Raw genomic sequence first — 17528 nt, 5'->3', positions numbered from 1 at the left:
CACTCTGGAGGGACGAGCTATTGTTAATTTGTTGTCGCCACATGGAACGATGGCCAGAGGTTGACAACACATTAGATCACGTGATGTACAGAGTGATTGAGCCAGCACTCATCTATCCTGGAGAGGTCTTAGATGAAGATGCTATGGTTTATACAGTGCGTACTGCAAGCATTGCATAAGGCACAAGAGAGAAAATGAAAAAGTAAAGTCAACAACAACAGAAATCTTCAGCTCCTTCTCCTTGAATCAAAATTCTCTTATCAGCTGTAACAATGCTCCCATAATGCTCCCCACTCAGGGACTTATTCAACTGGAAGTGTGAAGGAGAGAGACAGAGAGAGCAAGAGAGGGATAATAAAGTGCTGTCATTATTGCGTGGTATATCAGGAATGGTGTCTTTTTTATTTGATAAATACTTGCAAATATTCCTGAATATTCCTGATGAAAAGGCACCTTTTCATATGAGCTTATGGTGGCTATGCGATGTCAACAATCAGCAAGCTCACTCTGTACATAGTGAGTTTGGGATTTCAGCTGCAAACCTTTTAAGATGCAAAGGTGGGTGGAAGAGATAAGAGTGGGACAAAATTATTATATTTAAGAGCCCCATACTGTATGCACAAACGTATTTTACTCACAAAGGAAAATAAGTCACTTTACTACCTGTATGAAGATTTATAACTCTCAATAGCCTGTCAGTCCATGTAAAAAAGCCAGTTCATTCAAATTCAGAGGTTGGCAGTAAGTGTGACTGCAGATAAGGAAGGTTTTCTTTGGTGGATGATGGAGATCAATTTGGCTCTCTAAAGCTAAAATATGAACTGCTTTAGAAGACATCTAATGGTTGAAACTTGGAGAATACTGTCAACTAGCAAAATACTATACTGAACAACAAAAAAATGTATAAATGGTCTCACTATCAAACAGTCATGAAATAATAAAACAATAATATTAGCTTCAAGAGACAATCAAGTAGGCCTAGAAATTTTGCAACCATATAACGGTCAGTTATCACTGGACCCAACGCTGCTAATAGAAATACAAGGGAGGGCACAAATATCATGTAAATCCGATGGCATAACAGAATATATATATATTTTTTAAACTCAAATGTATATGCTCAGCCAAATTAAAATGCAAATAAACTATCTGTTTTAGTTAGCTAAATGTGAATGCTTCCATACAGCCGGTACACAGTAGGTAGGGTAAAGCATAGCAGAGAGAATGTTCGACCAACCTTTACTTGGCAATACTTAATTCCCGACTTGGAAGACTTCTAAACTTCCATGTCTAGTTGCAGGGGGTTAGTTTGAATTTAGAAAATGCTCCATTATTAAATTAATGTTTTGCTCCATGAACTAATCCAACAATGTGTACCCCTGTACACATTGTTGGATTACTTCATCTCTTCCTAACACACTCACTTGCTGTATCAACTCAAAACAGGAAGGAAAAGGCGGGATCCTTGGGATGTCCAACACGGACGTCACCCCATTGAGTTGAAATGTAAAACTGTTAAGGTAAGGGTTAAGGTTAGGGTTAGGTAAGGGTTATTATAGTTCAATTTAGGGTAAAGGTAGGGTTTAAGATTAGGGTTTAGGGCAGAGACGTCCCAAGGATCCGGTGTGGCTAGAGGGTAACCAGGGTGGAGCCCAGAGACTATACACACTCAAGGAACCCTGGCACCTTGTGGGTAACAGATATATGAAGGTGGCAGCAGGTAGCCTAGCAGTTAAGAGCGTTGGGCCAGTAACCAAAAGGTCGCTGGTTTGAATCCTCGAGCCGACTAGATGAAACATAACATTTGTTGATGTGCCCTTGAGCAAGGCACTTAACCCCAATTGCTCTGGATAAAAACATCTGCTAAAATATAAAGAACTACAGTTGAAGTCGGAAGTTTACATACAGCCAAATACATTTCAACTCAGTTTTTCACAATTCTTGACATTTAATCCTAGTAAAGATTCCTTCTTTGGTCAGTTAGGATCACCACTTTATTTTAAGAATGTGAAATGTCAGAATAAATAGAGAAAATTGTTTATTTCAGCTTTTGTTTCTTTCGTCACATTCCCAGTGGGTCAGAAGATTACATACACTCAATTAGTATTTGGTAGCATTGTCTTTAAATAGTTTAACTTGGGTCAAACATTTCGGGTAGCCTTCCACAAGCTTCCCACAATAAGTTGGCTGAATGTTGGCCCATTCCTCCTGACAGAGCTGGTGTAACTGAGTCAGGTTTGTAGGCCTCCTTGCTCGCACATGCTTTTTCAGTTCTGCCACACATTTTCTGTGGGATTGAGGTCAGGGCTTTGTGATGGCCACTCCAATACCTTGACTTTGTTGTCCTTAAGCTATTTTGCAACAACTTTGGAAGTATGCTTGGGGTCACTGTCCATTTGGAAGACCCATTTGCGAAAAAGCTTTAACTTCCTGACTGATGTCTTGAGATGTTGCTTCAATATATTCACATAATTGTCTTTCCCCATGATGCCATCTATTTTGTGAAGTGCACCAGTCCCTCCTGCAGCATGGCACCCCCACAACATGATGCTGCCACCCCCGTGCTTCACGGTTGGGATGGTTTTCTTCAGCTTGCAAGCGTCCCCCTTTTTCCTCCAAACATAATGATGGTCATTATGGCCATGCAGTTCAATTTTTGTTTCATCAGACCAGAGGACATTTCTCCAAAAAGTACAATGTTTGTCCCCACGTGCAGTTGCAAACTGTAGTCTGGCTTTTTTATTTGGACCAATGACTTCTTCCTTGCTGAGCGGCCTTTCAGGTTATGTCGATATAGGACTTGTTTTCCTGTGGATACATACACTTTTGTACCTGTTTCCTCCAGCATCTTCACAAGGTCCTTTGCTGTTGTTCTGGAACGCACCAAAGTACGTTCATCTCTAGGAGACAGAACACGTCTCCTTCCTGAGCGGTATGACGGCTGCGTGGTCCCATGGTGTTTATACTTGCGTACTATTGTTTGTACAGATGAACGTGGTACCTTCAGGCATTTTGAAATTGCTCCCAAGAATGAACCAGACTTGTGGAGGTCTCCAAGTTTTTTTTCTGAGGTCTTGGCTGATTTCTTTAGATTTTCCCATGATGTTAAGCAAAGAGGCACTGAGTTTGAAGTTAGGCCTTGAAATACATCCACAGGTACACCTCCAATTGACTCAAATGATGTCAATTAGCCTATCAGAAAAGCCATGACATAATTTTCTGGAATTTTCCAAGCTGTTTAAAGGCACAGTCAATTTAGTGTATGTAAACTTCTGACCCACTGGAATTGTGATAGTGAATTAGAAGGGAAATTATCTCTGTAAACAATTGTTGGAAAAATTACTTGTGTCATGCACAAAGTAGATGTCCTAACCGACTTGCCAAAACTATAGTTTGTTAACAAGTGGTTGAGAAACAAGTTTTAATGACTCCAATTTAAGTGTATGTAAACTTCCGACTTCAACTGTATATGGTCAAATAGCTCCATATCATTACATTTACATCATTTAGCAGACGCTCTTATCCAGAGCGACTTACACATTGGTGCATTCACCTTATGATACCCAGTGGAACAACCACTTTACAATAGTACATCTATATCTTTTTTGGGGGGGGGGGGTAGAAGGATTACTTTATCCTATCCATTAAGGTGACACAAATTTTTATTTGACCTTTATTTAACTAGGCAGGTCAGTTAAGAACAAATTCTTATTTTCAATGACAGCCTTGGAATAGTGGGTTAACTGCCTTGTTCAGGGGCAGAACATCAGATTTGTACCTTGTCAGCTCTGGTATTTGAACTTGCAACCTTCCAATTGCTAGTCCAACACTCTAACCACTAGGCTACCATGCTGTACGTAAGGTAGGAATGGAACATGCTGTTTATCCAATCTGAAGCTTTTCTGACATGTTGTCTGACATTTTAGTCCAAGTGTGTAGATGATGTCCAATTTCATGCAAATTGGTTCAGTGGTTGATTCCATAGCCATTGATACAGGTGCTTCTTCACACAGGCAGGTAGGCTTGAACCTGGGTGAATCTACAGTACAGATTCTTTACAAATAATGTTATTTATTTAACAAGTCAGTTAAGAACAAATTCTTCTTTACATTGACGGCCTACACCAGCCAAACCTGAACGACGCTGGGCCAATTATACGCCGCCTATGGGACTCCCAATCACAGTCGGATGTGATACAGCCTGGATTCAAACCAGGGACTGTTGTGATACCTCTTGCACTGAGATGCAGTGCCTTAGACCGCTGCGCCACTCAGGAGCCCACTCAGGATGCTGGAGTGCCTTATCAGTGGACAGCTGCTGGAACATCCGGGAGCGTCAATATCTCCTATGGTTTTACTTGAAACTCTTCCATTTCTATATTTCGCTCTCAGACATTGTGATAAAGTTATTTTAGAATCCATTTCATCCTGTAGTGCTGCAATGCTGTGCAGATGATGTGTCTGTTATCTGTGTGCAGAGATACAGTAGGCTCACTGAATTAGATATTCATCTGAATAACATTTTTTACAGTGTGGGGTAGATCTACTAAACCATTCTAGTACCGTAGGCATGTGCAGATACTGTACGAATTGTACTGGCACTCTATGTAGGCCTATGGAACATTGACATGCAGGAAACTGCAATACATAAAACATTACAGATTGAACTAGTGACTTAGCCCTGTGACACTACAAGACTTCCCCAGAAAGTTTTAATGAGGGAACAATATAATGTAATGACCCATTAACTCACAATTATGGGCTGCTCAACTAATTGCCAGCTCTTTTTTAGCGTGTCTCTCTCCTCCTGATGCCAGTGCAGTGATTAATGTTGTGTTATGCTGTCTGATGCCTCCAGTTCACAACACAAAGAACAAAAGGTCCTGAACCAGGGATAATCAACTAGATTCAGCTTGAGCGGATCATTTGTAGACTGCAAATTCACAGCAAGAAGCCCAAACAAGCCCCCTTTTGCCCTCAGAACAGCCTCAATTCGTCAGGGCATGGAATCTTCAAAGGTGTTGAAAGCGTTCCCCAGGGATACTAGCTCATGTTGACTCCAATGCTTCCCACAGCTGTGTCAAGTTCACTGGATGTCCTTTGGGTGGTGGACCATTCTTGATACACACACACAGGAAACTGTTGAGCGTGAAAAACCCAGCAGCGTTGCAGTTCTTGACTCAAACTGATGCGTCAGGCACCTACTAACATACCCTGTTCAAAGGCACTTAAATATTTTGTCTTGCCAATTCACGCTCTGAATGGCACACATACACAATCCATGTCTCAGTTGTCTCAAGGTTTAAAAATCCTTCTTTAACATGTCTCCCCCTTTCATCTACACTGACTGAAAGAGATTTAACAAGTGACATCAATAAGGGATCATAGCTTTCACCTGGAATCACCTGGTCAGTGTCAGTGTCATACTCAGTGTATATCTCTCTGTTATGTATGGGAATACTTTGAAACAGATTTCCAAAATTAAAATCACTTGGATATGCTGGTGTTTTTACAGTCCATTATGTCCAACAATAAAAATAAATGATCAGTAGCCAGTTGAGGAACCCTGTCCTAGATGTTTGATGCATTGGACATTTTGTCTCTTTAGTTTGAAGAGTAAAAACTCTTTCACTCAGAGAAAATAACAGAAAGAAAGGAACAGAAAGGAACAGAGGGAAACAGAGAGATAAAATCTTAAACACTGCCATTTGAGGCCCAGTAGGTTTCAGCAAGCCCTGAAATTGTATCACGTCTGAACCTTTTTTTCTTTCTTTTAAAACCACAAAAAAGCCTCAGGATGTTTCCTGTGTTTGGTATCGAGTGAAAATGGGCTGGGGTTTCTCCGACAGCGCCTTGCCTGGAAAGGTCAGCTCCGTGGGGGAAATGAAAGTGAGAACAAATGTGGCATTTATTATGATCAATACCCCACTCTGGGCCAACAGGAAGAGTCTCACAGCACAGCAGGCCATGTGAAAAGAAGACCATTGAGACAATGTATCTATGTACTCAACACCAAAACACACATTCATGTACTGGTACTCACCTGTAGAGAAATCAGGGGAGGGTAAATAGGAGAAAAAGTGAAGACAAAGTTTTACTCCTACGTAGTAATGAGGTGGGATCCACTTGATACCTCCAGTTTCAGGCCTTTTGTGAGGATTCTAAAAGGCACTCTTAAAACAATTACCCATCTTCAGTTCACTGATTTAATGACACTATAGACTACAGAGATACACACAAGGGGAGAGTCTCTTTCTCTCTCCCCAGACTATTTTCACTCTTAGCCTCATCATCCATCCTCCCTAGAGCGCTGAGTAAAGGAAAAGAGAATCCAGGGAAATCCCAGTCATGTGGTTACAAAAGTCATCTTTATTGAGAGCACTGTTACTAAACAAAGTTTTATTTCCCCACCTATTGAAATCCAAGTCACATCTTGGATTAGTCTTTTCTAAAAGCTATCTCTTGAGACAAATGTGAACACAAAGACATAAGGTAGCTTTTCTCTTGCATTGTTAGAAGTAAATTAAACAAAGTAGTGGCAGACCAAAAATAGTATTTAAAGGACAATATACATTGAATCTCACTATAAATGCACAAAATGAATTGGACTGAAAATAGATTAAAACAAAACTGGCTGAACCAATAGTCAACTGAATGGAACACCATTTCAACATCATCAGGGTGTCTGCACATATAGTTCATATCATACAAATGTGGATATTATTTACTTTTTTTAAACAAATTGATTATGGTACAAAAACATTTTCAGTTATGTGACACTCCCTTTTATTGTGCTATGCCAAAGATGATGACAAATAGGGAGAAAATGTATAGAATACAATTACTCTCAAGTCATACAGTAACATATTAGGTGATGTATAGTAAGAGATATGATGGATGGCTGCTCAATGAACTATGAGATGCTTTCCCTTAACAGTAGAATACCATGTTACAGTACATACAGTATAATATACAGTGTGTATTTTGAGTCCATTTTAAGAGTGTTCTTAAAAGGGAATCTTTATCACAAATCCATTCATGTACTGGTACTCACCTTGGATGTACTATGGATCAGCTGTGGAAAACTGTCTTCAATCATATGCCTTATTTCAAAATCACCATCCACAAATTCATTTAGTAGGTTTAAAAGAATGAAACGTCAGTGGATTTGTAGAGTTAAATAAAAAGGCACACCTTCATTTGTGGGCTAATTCTGCCATCCTCTCACATCCGCTCATTTCCAGCTCTAAAGCCACTCTATTAATCATCTCATTAATGTCAAAGATGTTAAACCACTAGATGTTGTACTGCCATCTACTTACCAGCTAATTGGTAGTGGAACATTTCCATCTCTTTGTCAATGGCTTATACTTCAACCCTGAAGTATTAATGGAAAAATGCATCATGAAATATCAGGTAGAAATTATAATCTCTTCTATCTGTACTCCGTTTTAATCCTTTCACCTTAGTTTGAAATCTAGTTGGAGTCTTGCCACACGTCACTGCACTTAAAGGATATCACTGTGGTATCAAATGACAGGTTAATCGATTGCCCACAGACTGGTGGTTTAAGACATTTATGAACAGACAAAATGGTTGGGAAATATGTAATGGCTGCACAAAAACTTCTCTCTAAACAGTCATTTCAAAATGTCACATTTTTCTCCATGTCAGGTGTTGAGCAAATTAGAGAGGAAATCTGTAAGTAGGAGGCATTCCATTTCAATGAGTGGCATTAACAGAAAAAATCCTCCAGTCCTGTGATGTGTCCTTCCAGTACAAACATACAACAATAATTTTATTCAGCATACTGTATGCAACTATAGATAGTGTACTAAGTGGATGTGAGTAAAATGTTTGGAATTGGAAATGCTTGAATCTTTGTGTTTCAAGGAACAAAACCACTGTTCAGTATAAGGCAGACGACATAGCTGTTCATGACTGTTATTGACATATCAAAGTAAACAGGACAAACTGAATTGGCATAGTGCAATAAGTGTCACTATTATTGGGTTGGGGAAGAGCTTCTCTTTTTAGATACACCACAATTATGCCCTCAATCAAAGTCCAAGACAGCCTCTTTATTGCAGCAGAAGAGATCCGAATAAATCTCTTCAGACAAGTAATTTTGTTCGTTCTTTCTATCTTCAGGAGTCCAGCGTGAGCAGTCAGTGAATCCTTTTGGCAGTAGTTCAGTGGTGGTTGAGCGAAATGCCGCAGTGCAACACTTTCCCATCTTCTCTTTTTCCTTTCCTCATTTTTGTGGGGTTTGGGGAAAGGCTGCCCGATCACATGCCCGTGGTGCTTAGGCCCATGCCCGCCTGGCTCATGCAGGGGAGAGTCTGTGCAGCTTTGGGGAAGTCATGGGCGACCAGCCGTCCGTTCTCTCCCCCGCTCCCTGTCCTGGTCATTCTGCTCAGGGTGGAGCTCAGCATGGCCGCATCAATGATTTGCTGCATGGGAGAGTTTCATTACACTACTGGGTTACATAACAACACAGAGAAACACATGATAGTTATGCATGAACTCTGCTGAACTCCGCTAAGGTAATCTGTTGAACTATTGAACTCTACTGGGTTAATTTTCCTTTTCTGAGTTCAATCCCTCGGTTATGCGTAAAAACAATAAAAAATGACTTGAAACAGCCACTAAGTCATCATTATCGGTTCAGTGACTTTGTCTAAAGCAGGGGTTTGCAAACAGACAATCCTGACTTCTGTACTCTGAGTCACTCAGTTGCTTTAATTCCTTCGTAAACTCTTGTGAAAGATGAGAGCATGAACTCATTCTCTCTGCTTATTTCTCTCTGTTTATTTCACACAGTGGAGAGCCATGTGCAATAATTGTACCATGCAAAATATGAGGCCGAACCCATAACAATAATGCAAGCAGAACCGCGCGGCGCTAGCTCCCAGCCTAGTCTCTTTTGCATTAGTTTAACATAATGAAACCCTGTAGGCTTGAAACTGGAGCTAATGATCTAGATGTGGGCTGCTACATCCTCTGTGTATAAATGATTTAAATCCAGCACACTTCAATGGATTCCGAGGATTATGCTCTCCGGATGATGCAGACTAATTGGTATATTCGCAGCAGCGATTTGTGGCTGTGATACTTTAAACACAGCAGTTATGTGATTCTGCTGTCTACACGATATGACAAGGAAGAAATTTCAACAGAATGGCTGTTCATGCTGGAGAGTTGAACATGTACTGTAAAGCAGGCATGTATTATATACACATTGAAATATAATCATGTCATTAAATCACTTTTGTTGCTCACATGCAACAACAAAAAAAGTCCCTAGTTTCATGTCTTCTTAACTGATGTAATAAACACACCTGTTGTAATGAATTAACTACTGTCTGCTACAATTGGAAAAACCATAACGTTGTTTGGGAAACCCTGCACTAACTGTAAGTAGTTCTGGATAAGAGGTTCTGCTAAATGAATACAATGTAAAAAAAAAAAAAAAATACATTCTAATATTAAGCATGAAGTTCATGAGGTTAATGAGAAGTTGCAAATGAAAGTTCAATACAAGTCTGAACTAATTCTCTGATGAGATGAAAAGATACCCACATCTTTGATCTAAATAGGAACTTCTACTGCAGCATGATCAAATGCATCTGCCAGTTAAAATGTGATTGTTTTCAAGGGTCATCAGAGACGGAGATTACAAACATAACACAAACGTCTCTATTTCCAGAAGATACAATACACCACAGGAGAGAATAAGTACTGTACAACTAAGAAGTGGTGTGACATATTCTCCACCTACACACAAACACTTCAGCACAATTACTCAAATCATAGTCCTCTAGTAGCAGTAGGACTGCATAGAACCCTTCATTAAAACAGCTCTATGCCCCACAAAGTGCTTTAGTCTTCAGTCCTGTAGTTCAGGGGGATGTACAGTATCTCTGTATGAGTCATAGGGGCGGCATAAGTAGATAATAACGGGTGCCAAGGTAGAGTCATGAATATTGGCTCTTATTACATTACAGAGCCTTCGTCATTGCATAAAGACCATGGCAAGCGCTGCCTGTAGTCCTGCACTTAGCTTACCTTCATCCTCCTGGACTCAATCCTGGACTTGTAACAGAACTCGACCAAGGCCACGAGCATAGCCAGCCCCAGCCCGCCAATCAAGATGTAGAACACCCCAGCCACATTGCTGAGGCTCAGAGCACTGGTCTTGTCCTACAGGCACAGAGACACAGGGTGAGATGCACCAAATAATGCCCAAGAGACACACCACATCACATCATAATACACAAGTATAAAGGTAGGATAACCATACAACTGCTCTCTAAGGCTACTACTCTGTCATAGTGACCTTATAAAGGCACATACCCTTGAGCGTGCCTTCATGATTAATCAACAGGTTATTGTTTATCACCTATAAAGGTGCTGGCATGTCTTTCTAATTTAAGTGACTACTATCAACAACAAACTTGATACAGTATGTATCTAAGACTGACAGAAACATGCAGAGTCATGCATATCTAACAAGCTTGGGGAGAACATATCCTCAGAAAGTAGCAAATTAATGTGCATTTATGGTATACTGTATCTTTTATATGACATAATGTCCAGTCAGTCAAAATCACATATGCATTAAAAACCATGAATTCCATTCTATATCTCCTCGCTTATTTATTTATCCTTTACTTAACCAGGAAGTCCCACAATTATATGTAGTTGGTGTTGTGTATTCTAAATAATTTCAAGACTAGTAGAGTGGAACCATGCAAGAGGAAAAAAGGTCAACATTGTTTTAGGTTTACTTCATAGGTAAGGGTATCTCTATAAAATATCATTACATTTTCAAATAAATGCACCAAATAAGGGAGGGCAATTGGTTCGACAAGCCATGGTAGTCATGACATCACAAGAGGGGTTGTGCACATCCATGACATGCATAGTCTGGGTTTGGTGGCCGACAGGCCGTGCCTTGGGTCTTATACAATAGCATGCACACTGTCTAAATAAAAGACAGAGACGAGGAAAACAGCACTTGAGGGGCCGATTCTGGGAGAGAAGATCGAGATATGGAGTTGGTCTCGTATCAAGGGCTTTCTCTCCGCACCGTCATTTACACTTGTGTCTCTTTATTTGATTTTGAAAGTTAAGATCACAAATCAATCAAAATTAAATTCAGTCAGCAAACTCTGAATTCTTTGTCCTTTGATGACTCAAGAATATCCCAGACATTGGAAAAGATGGTATTGGAGCTGACAGTAACTTTATGGTTTTTAGCCATGTTTTTCATATACTATACAACTTCTATTGTTATCATTGCATCAGCATTAGCTACTCGGATTTTGGAGAAAAGAATCCAACCCTAGGTATACGTTTTGGTAAGATGAAACAAGCATTTGCCAAGATCTAATTACGGGCCGATGACTTATCTATAGGATGTGAGGACACAGCAATTAACACTAATCACTAAGGTGTCTGAGTTCCACAGCTGACATGAATCGCAGTTATAAGGACACCAGTTTGGGTAAATGGCAGATTGGAGACAAAGAGAAAAAGTGCTGAGTGCTAGGGAGGGGACGAGGGACCTTACAGAAGTGCTAATGCTCAATCTTGGTGTTAAGTATAGGACCAACACATGGACTGACCTTTCTTCCGGAGTCCTTGCTTCCACACTCTCCCTTATCGTACCACCATTTGTTCTTTAGTTTGTCTAAGACGGCTTGCTCATTGAGTTTCAACACCGCTAGGTTTACGGGGATTCTTCAACCAGGGAAATAACATAAATAACATTACCCATGTTATCTTATGTTATTCAGCACATAGTAAACATACACCCATTATTATGTATAGATATCTAGATAGATAAACAAAAAAACACAATCACAACTTGAAACTGTCACTGCCAAAGTGATATGCATTAATACTCCATCTAGCTTTGTGTCCTTTCTCCCTACTGCAAGATGTGTATTACTATATCACTTTGGGTAACCGGCAAAATGTAAACACTCAGATATGCAAACCTGTCGATTATTGTTGCTCTATAAAAACAGTAGTTGAGAAAACATACTCAAAACTGTGTTCTTTCGGGGATTGCTAATACAACTACTTTGAAAGTAAACGGCACATTTTTGAAGAATTTATAGTACAATATAGTTCTACGGTTACACAAACTAACGTCACCAAGGACGAAGGGGGATTTGTGGTATTGCAGCCAGTGTGTTTTTGAAGGTACATTGCCGGTTACCCCCATCGTCGTGGTTACCCGCTAGGTTTCTCATACTGGGGCTGACCTTGGAATCACCTCCCCCGCTGCCGCATTCGCCCTTGTCGTACCACCATTTGTTTTTCAATTTGTCCAACAGGCCCTGCTCGTTCAGTTTTAACACTGCCAAGTTTACTGGGTTTCTTGAAATGATAATAGAATAATACTGGTCAGCATTTATGGAGATGTGATGTGTGGCAGAGGTAGTTCAGAAATAAAGTCTAAATACTAAAAAGTAGGTATTGTCGTCAGAACAATGAGAAATGTATAAAAAAGAAGTAACTAATAATGTGGCTGACACTGTACAATTAAGAAAAACATTTGTTTCTAGTATGTAAAAATGATATAATATGGCTAAACCATGACAGATTTTACCAAGCAAGACAAGGGTTGTAGGTAGGAGAACTATACATGTCAGTAATGTCTTAGATTTTAGTGTGTGATCATATCGTTCTATGAACATTTCCTGAAATAAGTAGTTCCCTGGATAAGGAAAAGACGTAAATAGCCAACTTGCTGATTCACTTTGCAATATTCAGTTTCCGTCAGTCATCATCATTCATTGTGTTATTGTTGTGGTCAAGGAGCACCATCCAAAGGATTACTGATATTGTCCATTGTGGTCCATTCCCTTGTCTTCACCCTTTGCTATTGCTGGTCCACTGTGGACAACCCTCTCATTACTAACATGGCAGAAGGTGCTGCTGAAAAGAAGACTAATGGAAACATATAGCAGCATGAACCTCAGCAAACTAGTCTTTCTCAGTAAAACCCCTGAATTCTTTCTTATCAAGAGAGAATTGGAAAGAAAGAGGTCAGTCTGCTTTATGGATGAGTAAAAGAAATCCACATCCTGTATTAGGATTAGTAGCATTTATCTTTGAGAGCATCAGTTTTCTTGCGATGCAGCTGACAAAATAAAGGGATGTGAGTGACGTTGATGTGGGGAAAAACAGGAAGGAAGAACATTACGTTTTCAACTGGTAAGGCAAGATTAGGCAAGGGTGAGATGGAATGGTGGGCCACATCAGAAGCATAGCAATGAATGACTCTTGGTCCATTTGTGTTTCATGGATATTATGCAGAACTGATTACAGTTTACTACTTTATGATGGTGGACAAGGGTGTTGTCCGAATCTGACAGAGCAACATTGGTTGTATTTAGAACTCATGGTTAAGAGATTTTCCAAATGATCAAAAACAAAGCTCATATAGAATACTGTGCATCTGATGTGGCACAGTTGCTACAGTTCATACAGTAGTTATTTCAACAGCATTTTCTACTTCCAACATACACAAACTATCATTAAAGTGCAAATATAGTACACTGTGGCATGGTGATCATTGATTGGTTAAAGCTAGTTTTAGATGGTTTGTTTTCAAGAGGAAGATTTTTACAACTTCAAGAATATAGAATAGGAAAACATCAATCCCATATACAGTACGTAAATCCAAATAAAGATCAATTCACATAATTGGCTCAGAACTTGATAGCGAATTTGAATTCCCAGCCACAGCGTGATACAAGACAGTTAATCTCAGAGCATGCATGAGGCAGTCCAGCCCAGTCTGTACCAGCCATCACATCAGTGAGTGTAACTATGAAAGCCTTTGTGAAACACCACTCTCTTCAGTCACATTGATACAGATATTATATGTGTATCAAACATATGTGGTGCAGGTAATGTGGAATTGGTAAACTATAAACTAGGTAAATGACATGAGTGATCAATCAAAAAGGCTGCTAGGTGTGGTTGTCAAAGCCTATGGGCTTTGTGAATGGTTCATTAAGACGGGCATGTTAATATGAGGAAAATAAAATCTGATTGAACACAGATGCATGAAAAGTGGTGTAACTCATGACTTCCTAAATTTGACATAAATAAAACTGGGTCACAGTGCCTTTGCCCTGAAATAACTAGGCAAATACTGGCTAATAATTGTTTTTTGGTACTAAATTAAAATGGTAATTAAATCATGAGAGATGGTACAGGAAAGGTAACAACTAAAATGTAGGATTTTATTTCTAGGGCTCTTTCTTGCAAAAATGCTGATTTGATATTTACTACCAAAGTACACATCTCTTGTAGTGTCTCCATTGTCTACTGTGTTTCCAAATTAAGGAGTGTAACAGCACCACAGAGCTCGAAGGTAAAAAGCTGCAGGTAATAACATCAGGGCTTCATTTAAAGTTCCTTTTAATTGGCTTTCATGTACTATATGTCAAGACTGAATTTATATTGTCATAACCGTTGTCGTCCCATTTGCTTAGTTATTTAATGGAGAAAGACATTGTAACATGATATTGTATGAATAAGTAAAAAGACTGAACAGTAATGCTTCCAACATAAGTACGTGTTGATGATACTTTATTAACTGAGTTGAGACAGTGGGGACACAAGCATTCTAGACTTCTGGTGAGAGTAGTTACAAACCATAAGTACAGTATAGTTAGCTATGGCTGAATGAGATCTCACTATACCACTACATGAACTATTATGTAAGTGTTATGCATTATTACTGAAACAGACAAAATGTGCATAATTTACCCATGAATTGTGAAATGAATATAACATTTAACTAAATGTATTGAAGCAATTATCTCTTCACTCATTATTATCTACTTTAGAATTACCACTGAAAAAAAATTCATAATTTATGTAAGCTCACTCACCTCATTGTGTCTTTGGCATTCACATGTAAAACACAACATGTGGTCGATCGTCATGGTGATGTGACCAGCCTGTAATTACCTTAGTGCTGATCCCTTGGGCGTGGCAATGCCGTATCCTTTAGAGTCCAGGTTCCCGCCCACCTTCATAGTGTCACATGGTTTCCTCTGCTCGATGTACTCGTTCATGGTGGACTCCAGCAGGTAAGCATACCTCCCTTTGGACTTCCTGACCCGCACCACGCCCTCGTCTGTGGTCTTCACAAACACTGACGGGTCGGCAGACTTCATGTAGGACCACATCTTCTCAAACACGGCGATCTTCGATCTCTGGGGTGCAAAAACATGAATGACTTGAGTGAACTATAAAGGCTACAGATATAGCCACATCATGACTTGCTCCAGAGTGGCGCAGCGGTCTAAGGCACTGCATTTCAGGGCTAGAGGCGTCACTACAGACCCTGGTTCGATCCCGGGTGTGATCGGGAGTCCCATAGGGCAGCGCACAATTGGCTCAGCGTCATCCGGGTTAGGGGAGGGTTTAGCCGGGGTAGGCCGTCATTGTAAATAAGAATTTGTTCTTAACTGACTTGCCTAGTTAAATGAAGGTTAAATAAAAACATTTTGAGCAGCAGTTCACCCTGAAGAACTCTTTGGTGGAGCCTCCGTCTAGTGTACCATAGGCGATCTCTGTCTGCTTGGCCAGGTCCTCAGCGCTCTCTATGGGTGACACCATCCTCTCTACTGTGAGGAAAGCAGCCAGGTTGGCCGTGTAGGAGGAGATGATGATGAGGGTGAAGAACCACCACACGCCCCCCACGATGCGACCAGAGAGGGACCTAGAGAGAAGAGAGAAGTATCTTTAATTATCAAAACATTGCCAATCTACGATAGAAGCAAATGAAAAGCGAAAGTGTTGCGTGAGGGGAGTGACAAATCCATTTTTCAAAAGTAACACTAATCGTTTCTTGGCACACAATGACACTGCATTACATTCTGTTGACACTATGGATAATCACTCAATCAATTGGATAACCACAGTTTCTCACAATGTCACAGGTATAGTGAGATGTCTAACATACACAATATGAGCAAAAGACAAGCACTTAAAATATTAGCCATCAATCATAGCAATATTTCTACCTTCAAAAGACCTGGCACGTCATTTATCAACTGTGCGTAAATTTCTCACTAAATTCTGGCATATGTGGAGATTCTAGGATTTGCGTACAAATTTTGGGGGTTTATCAAACTGTCGCATGTAACATATACTCGTGTTTTCATCGATAAATTAGAGTGTCACTCCCTGACCTTAGAGATCTTTTTATTCTCTATTTTGTTAGGTCAGGGTGTGACTAAGGTGGGTAATCTAGATGTTATATTTCTATGTTGGCCTGATATGGTTCCCAATCAGAGGCAGCTGTCTATCATTGTCTCTGATTGGGGATCATATTTAGGCAGTTTTTTCCCACCTGTTGTTTGTGGGATCTTATTTTGAATTAGCGCATGTTGCACCTCTGTCGTCACGGTTTGTTATTTTGTTTATAGTTTATTGTATGTCTTGTGAAGTTTCACATATTAATAAAAATGTGGAACGATACTCACGCTGTGCCTTGGTCCTTCTCTACAAACAATCGTGACAGAAGATCCCACCAAAAATGGACCAAGCAGCGTGGCCAGGAGGAGCAGACATCCTGGACATGGGAGGAGATCATGAGTGGAGCAGGGCCCTGGACACGAAGTGGAGAGTATCGCCGTTCAAGGAAGCAGATGGAGGCAGCAAGAGAGGAACGGCGACGATACGAGGAGTTAGAACGACAACGGAAGCCCGAGAGGCAGCTCGACATGGGGAAATTGGCGGAGTCAGGGTTTAGATCTGAGCCAACTCCCCGTGCTTACCGTGGGGAGCGTGTGACCGGTCAGGCACCATGTTATGTGACGTTTCACAGTCCGGAACCTGAGACGTTTCACAGTCCAGAACCTCCTGAGACGGTCCACAGTCCGGAACCTCCTGAAACGGTCCACAGTCCGGAACCTCCTGAGACGGCTTACAGTCCGGAACCTCCTGAGACGGTCCACAGTCCGGAACCTCCTGAGACGATCCACAGTCCGGAACCTCCTGAGACGGTCCACAGTCCGGAACCTCCTGAGACGGGCCACAGTCCGGAACCTCCTGAGACGGTCCACAGTCCGGAACCTCCTGAGACGGCTTACAGTCCGGAACTTCCTGCGACGGCTTACGGTCCGGAGCCTCCAGCGACGGTCTGCGGTTCGGAGCCTCCAGCGACGGTCTGCAGTTCGGAGCCTCCAGCGACGGTCCGCGGTCCGGTTCCTCCGGCGACGATCCACTGTCCGGTTCCTCCGGCGACGATCCACGGTCCGGTTCCTCCGGCGACGATCCACGGTCCGGTTCCTCCGGCGACGATCCACAGTCCGGTTCCTCCGGCGACGATCCATGGTCCGGAGCTTCCGGCGACGATCCATGGTCCAGAGCTTCCGGCGACCATCCTTGAACCAGAGCCGCCACCGAAGATGGCGGATCCGCGAGCGGAGCGGGGTCTATGTCCCGCACCGGAGCCGCCACCGAGGCTAGATGCCCACCCGGACCTTC

General features: G+C 41.1%; 1 protein-coding gene across 4 annotated transcripts in view; it reads right to left on the bottom strand.

The window, feature by feature from the left end:
* Positions 1-6348: 6348 nt before the first annotated feature.
* Positions 6349-17528, bottom strand: part of LOC106567417 (glutamate receptor 1) — a 93003-nt gene continuing 81823 nt past the window's right edge. Inside the window, exons 12-16 of one of the 4 annotated variants that reach the window (XM_014136625.3) lie at positions 15558-15756; positions 15000-15247; positions 12275-12389; positions 10068-10202; positions 6349-8452 (exon numbers count right to left, since the gene is read on the bottom strand). In XM_014136625.3, the coding sequence (XP_013992100.1) occupies positions 8288-8452; positions 10068-10202; positions 12275-12389; positions 15000-15247; positions 15558-15756 (862 nt within the window). In that variant the 3' untranslated portion in view covers positions 6349-8287. Of the gene's footprint in view, positions 8453-10067; positions 12390-14999; positions 15248-15557; positions 15757-17528 lie in introns of those variants that run through there. The other 3 variants (XM_014136626.3, XR_001320064.3, XM_082960206.1) reach the window with 3 other exon arrangements.

The sequence above is a fragment of the Salmo salar genome, chromosome 13 (assembly GCF_965601325.2).
Source record: "Salmo salar chromosome 13, fSalSal1, whole genome shotgun sequence".
NCBI classification, from domain to species: Eukaryota; Metazoa; Chordata; class Actinopteri; order Salmoniformes; family Salmonidae; genus Salmo; species Salmo salar.
The sequence above is the reverse complement of the archived record's forward strand: the minus strand, read 5'-3'. Positions and strand labels throughout refer to the sequence as shown.